General features: G+C 45.5%; 1 protein-coding gene across 2 annotated transcripts in view; it reads right to left on the bottom strand.

Annotated features, from left to right (window-relative positions):
- Nucleotides 1-4,199: 4,199 nt before the first annotated feature.
- SMARCC1 (SWI/SNF related, matrix associated, actin dependent regulator of chromatin subfamily c member 1) overlaps nt 4,200-6,000 on the bottom strand; it is a 31,820-nt gene continuing 30,019 nt past the window's right edge. The window contains exons 27-28 of one of the 2 annotated variants that reach the window (XM_066585229.1): nt 5,189-5,350; nt 4,200-4,723 (exon numbers count right to left, since the gene is read on the bottom strand). In XM_066585229.1, coding sequence (XP_066441326.1) covers nt 4,626-4,723; nt 5,189-5,350 — 260 coding nt within the window. In that variant the 3' untranslated portion in view covers nt 4,200-4,625. Of the gene's footprint in view, nt 4,724-5,182; nt 5,351-6,000 lie in introns of both variants that reach the window. The other variant, XM_066585230.1, reaches the window with a different exon arrangement.

Genomic DNA, 6,000 nt, shown 5'->3' with positions numbered 1-6,000 from the left:
CTTGGAGGACAGTGGATTAACATTATGCTCTATACTCACCTAAATAAGCTAAAAGACCATGAGCAGACAGTCAGGGGGATGAGCTGTGATCTACTTAATTATAACTTTCTGCAGGAGCCTCTAATCATTAGTAACTGTAATAGGACTTTCTGGCCCCGCCCCCCCTTACCGCTTGTGTGGCACAGTCTATGCAGTTTCATTATGCAGAAATTCTGGCTTGAGAGAATAATCAATAATTCTCAAGTGGTCACATGACCCGCCTGAAGAAAACGACTGCAGGAATTTTCAGACGGAAAGGAATAACTAAACAAGGTAATACTAGGTGACTTCTATGGAGGGAGAGCGACTGTTTACATAATGAATTTATAAAAAATGTCTTGTGTGGCCCTTTAAACTGGAAAGTTGTGCCAAACTTAATTCTCTGCATAGCCCTAGCCTGAATATATACTAAGAAACATTCTGTAGATCTCACATATTATAACTCTACATATTCACAAGTAAAGTAGCTCCGGGTACGAGAAAGCGGGCAATGAAAGGTTAACGGGGAAAATGGTCTGTCCTTGTTACTTCTCATCCAAGTCTGGAGAAATCTGCTCTTCCCATTTGGCGTCACAACATGAGACTCCAAAATCTTCATTTTCCACTATGGAGGTCCGAATTTTTTTTTCTTTTTCCTGGCTTGGCTGAAAGGTCGGCAGCCCTTCGTTGCTCCAGCGCAGGAGTACAGACACAGAAGGAACACATTGATCTCCGGTACGAGGACAACAGCAACGGGTAACGGCCAAAACCCCCTCATAGAGGACTCCCAAACCTCCGGCTGCAGGAGGAAGAGAACTGCCAAATTACACAATGTATCTGTTCCAAGCGTAAGTATAGACACAGATATAAGAGCCACATCTGCCGTGTCTATATAGGATACCCCTAAACAACGCCTCCTAAATATGAACCACATCCCCACAAGAGCGACAACCGACATTCCCCAATAATTAGCAGCCTAGGAAATAGGATGAGGTATATTTATCAAACAGCTGGACCATGAGCATGATCAACAACTGGACGACCAGCGAAACGACACCAGTGTACCTCTGCACAAGGACTCTGCTCCCGCACCACTTAGGCTTAAAGAAGGGGGAAATAAGGGTCCTATGTAGGGCAGGGGTGACTGGAAACAATGAGTCACATCATTCTGGGCCCAAAATCTTTTAAGACCATAAAAAATATAGTAGCAGCAAAAGCACCGGCCCACCAGCCCTCACCGCACCCGCGGCACGAATACAGGGAAATCTCTCCCTTTACACAAGCAGGGAGAGGAGCCGACTGATAGTTTAGAATGGGAATAGGCTCATATAGCTGTGATTAAGGTCAGGAGGATGCATTTACGGTTGACTCTATAGTTTATATCCGAGTCGCCCCACCTCTATAGAGCTATAGTTCCTACTCTGCTCAGCTCTCCGGCAAAGGGAGATTGGGAGAAGCAGTTGCAACATGAAGGTTTGTCATCAGAGCTGGAGCCTTCTTTCTGTGTCTGTGCTCTTCTTCATGGTGTCAGCAGCTCTGCAGGATCATCTATTGTTCTCTGCAGTCAGGAAGAGCTTCTCAGTTTACAGCAGAACACTGAGCCAAACCACAAGTAGTCCCCACAGGAGCCAGGAGGCCAAACCGACACCAGCGCTGAACCTCCGGCCCACAGAACAGTGCATGAAAGGAAAGATCCAGGAAACAGAGGTTACTTCAAGGACAGCAGAAGGAAGAAAACCTGGCACCAAGGCACAAGAGTCTCCTTTACCCAATGCTGCGCCCCCCCCCCCCTCTTTTTTTTTTTTTTTAACCCCCTGCGCTGGAGAGGGGAAAAAAAAAAAAAAAGGAACCATCATCTTCTCCCTTTGCTGCTTTAAAAACTATTTTTTTAAATCTAGAAGTTTTTCTATTTTGCACCATTTCTAGTTCTCTGGCTTTAGAGTGTGAGGTTTTTTTTTTATGTAAATCTCTCAATTTTAGTTTTTTTTTTTTGCAGGGATTTCATATCAATTTATTTTGTATTTTTGGTCAGTCATTCAAACTTCATAGAACACACACCGGCGCAGCGCTCCTCTTTACCTGAACGATGGGGCCCTTTTACATAAAGTCATTAACAAGAGGGGACTCATTGCCTTGTGCAAAAGTGAACGATAATGGTTTACTGTAAACAGCGCAAACGAGCAATTAACCATAACTTGTTCGCTCAGTTAGGTTTTTACGTAGGCATAAAATGAACGACTAACGATAATCGGCCCGCGTAAACAGACAACTGGGTCATTTATGAAGTGTCTGTTTACTCTGAAAGGGGGACAAAAAGCACCGACGCGCTCCGCCTCGTTCAGGGAGCCCTCAGTCATCGCATGTAAAGGATCCTTAAATTTGCACAGAATTTTCTGTAACAGCTGATCTAAGGAAGCCTCCGCTACATAGAGGTGCAACCAAGCCCTAGCGGACAATACCACCCCACGGCACGCCGAAATCCAAACCCTTGTAACGGATCTTAAAAGGGTTGTATCAGGACAGTCTACCCGTGCATGTGCACCATCGCCCATTCAACTTCACTGCGGTCAGAGATGGTCGACTGCCATGTGTAGTAGTCCAATGGAAATTGAATGGGGGGTGGGGATAGGGGTACACGACAGGTAAACCTGTTGTAATACAACCCTTTAGTATACAATACACTTCACTGGACATACCCAAGTGGACTTGGAAGTTGACTAACAAGACTTGCGCAGTACTAGTTGTTACCCAACTTTCCTAGAAAAACAGATAAAGCCTACAAATTGGAATCAAAAAGCACAATTTTTCTTTTTTTTTTCTACAAAAGAAACCGTATTTTATTTAACAAAAGGTTGGCGGCCGACCGCCAGGAGACGATCAGTTCACATACAGAGCGTCCGACAAGTCGGCTAAAAAGAAAACGCAGTCAGCGACAAGTTTATTACCACAGCGGGACAGACACTGGGGCAAAAACAGGGGTGGCACTCAGTTACTAAAATCCTGATGGTTACTGCAGCCAAGTCCAAGAGAGCAAAGAAAACAAGATAATGAAGCGGAACAGGAGGGAACAGATAACCCAAGGAAGGACAGGAAGAAAAGTGCAAGCAGAAGTGTTGAGAGGCCGCTGCAGTCTTCTGGGGAGGGAGGAGTAGTTATAAGGAGCGAAGCTCTGCAGATCTCACTGGGAACATATGCAGATTATTACTACCGCCAGAGTACAGCATCTCCAGTGAACAGCATTTTAAAGGTTAAATTTACATACAAGGCAGTCAAGCTTCTTTTGAGTTATAATACTCCAGCCGCATCCAGAGCAGCATTCATAGTTCTTCTACACTAGCGCTCCACCCCAGATTAGTCGAGAGCACATGTCCACATAAACAAAGGAATCTCCCGTTCGGGAATACTTCCAATATCAGTAGTTGTATTCTCAGGTCACTCCCATCCCGGCTTTTAAGAAGATTTTCTTGTACATTTTTTTTGTAGAGAGTTTCTACAAAAACAATGAGAAAGATGTAGCGCTCTCTGCGTCAGTCTACAGCACACTACCCACAATGCAACACAGCAGAGAATGCCCTGTACAGACTCCAAGCCAGCAGTTAACATGTTAAGTCTTGGAGCCAACAAGAATCCAAAAAAGCTGTAAATGCAGCTGTGGAGGTGACTAGAGTATAAAGACACTGGTGTGGGGATTAGAGAACGCAGCTCTGGATGTGATTGGAGTATGAAACCTCAAAATTTAGATCATTGAGGAATCTATATAGAGTTTGATATAGCTTTAACCCTTGGGTGGTACCACGGGGTCTATTGGAGCCCAGCCTTATTCATTGCAGTCCTGTACGACATGAGGGCGAACATGGAGAATGAGGAACAGCAGCGCCACACGTAACAAGATTTGTACCCAGGCTGCTGCACAGAACACAGAATCATCATCATCATCAGTAGTATTTACAGCCAACTAGGTCCTTATTCTCCTCAGCCTGCACAATCTCCCAGGGAACCCACATCCGCTGCCCGGCAGAGGTAGATTTCAGACTAGCAGTCAAATATATATATACACACACGTCTCTCCGTTAGGGCATAAACTACAATTAGTGGTCATTTTAAAAACTGCCCCCTAATGGACAAAGAACAGATAAGTACCATGAATCCCCCCCTGACCCAGCGGAACGGCTCACCACCTGTTTACTCATGAAGTTTTATTACAAAAACAATAAAAGTGAGGGGGGGGGGAATAATAAAAAAAAAAAAAAAACAACAAAAAAACACAACATTAAACATGCAACAAACCCCCGAACGCAACATGAAATTTGTCACAAATACCAGAAAAAGAAAACCGGGCCGAATGTTATAATATACAAAAGGAGACAAAAACTTGGAAGTGTTAAACAGGAGGGGGAGAGGGGGGGGGGGTTAAAAGAAAAAAAGCAACCTGGCAGGGATCGCTGTTTTGACCAGAGCGCTGTCCAATAAATACTACAGAACGTGAGCGAGCGGCCGCCGCACGTCATTGGTCACGGAGAGCTGATGTTTCACACAAATTAACTTTTAAAATAAAAACACGTCATTCAAAAATTAATGGAGAGACTGGGGTGAACTAGTCAGCCCCTCTAGGGTGCAGCCGCTGCCGGAGGCACCATAGGGGGTGGAGTTGGTCCGTCACTGGGTGGAGGCGGCTGTTGCTGCTGTGGAGGAGGAGCGGCTGGATCTGTAAACAGATAAAAGTAGGTTTCACTTTTTAAAAATTATTTGGTACAACAAATACAAGACAGACATGCAGTGTAATAGCAACACGGCACACGTGTGGCGCAACAGGACCCGGTCACCGCAATGTCACAGTGATCTCCCTCCCCCCCCCCCCCCTTTCTTTTGAGCAGGCAGGTACTCACTAAGGACAATGCTTGATTGAACAATTGTCCTTAGCGAGTATGCTCGCTCATCTCTAATGGACCATGCTGCAGGAGAGAAGGTGGCGTGGCCGCTTAAAAAGTTCACTGTCCCAAGTCATTTATGCAAAGACGACCAATGTGAGTTATATAACCAACATAGCCCCTCATGGTTTCACCTGGCTGGGGTATACAGTGAAATATCACCGCTGATGTAGCACTTGTGATACGATGCATCAAGGACTATAATCATGTGTGTGTATTGCAGGCTAAGAGCTTACACATGCCATTTGGAGCCATAGGAGGCCGTGGTCCCATCATGCTGCTTGGCATTGGGGGCATTCCTGACTGTGGAGGGGGGTGAGGAGGTCCACCGGGATGCATGTTAGGCATCATTCGTCCAGGCATAGGAGGTCCTGACATCATGGCGCTTGGACCAGGCAACTGACCTGCAAGAGATAGAAGACAAGACCCAAGGTTAGAGAAATGAAGAGCCAGAAGGTGGAAGAAGAAAAGCAGAAGATTCCCCACTGCAGATGTAGAGCTTATTGGTGGATCCAAATCAGTCTATATCAAATGTTCATACAACACTATGCAAGCGAAGAGGATGCAGAAAGGGACTTGGGAGTCCCATAAGGTTTTCAAGTCAACAATGCATCTGATAATACAGATGTGGACAGCAAACACACACACACACACACACACACACACACACACGATCTGCACTTCAACAGCACACGTCCCCAACACTACTAAAGATGCCGCATTGTGTTGCTTCAAAACACACTGTTCATCAAAAGGTTACGCTTGATTCCCATTTTTTAAGTCTGCATCCCATCACGTTTAGAGCTTGTCAATCAAAAACGCTGTATCTCACATACAACGTATAACTCCCATTATCCCTGAAGCTTAAAGGGGTTGTCCCACTTCTAGCCATTTTGCTGCAGGAAGCCGACAGCTCCATACACTGCACAGTGGCCCGGGTTGGTACTGCAGGCCGATTCCAAATGAAGTGAATGGAACTGCCAACCCGGTCCACTGAGCAATGTACGGAGCGATCTGCTTCCTGCAGCAAAATGGCTACAAGTGAGATCACCCC

Source organism: Eleutherodactylus coqui, chromosome 12, assembly GCF_035609145.1.
Source record: "Eleutherodactylus coqui strain aEleCoq1 chromosome 12, aEleCoq1.hap1, whole genome shotgun sequence".
In the NCBI taxonomy this organism is placed as follows: domain Eukaryota; kingdom Metazoa; phylum Chordata; class Amphibia; order Anura; family Eleutherodactylidae; genus Eleutherodactylus; species Eleutherodactylus coqui.
This window is presented reverse-complemented; position numbering and strand designations above follow the sequence as displayed.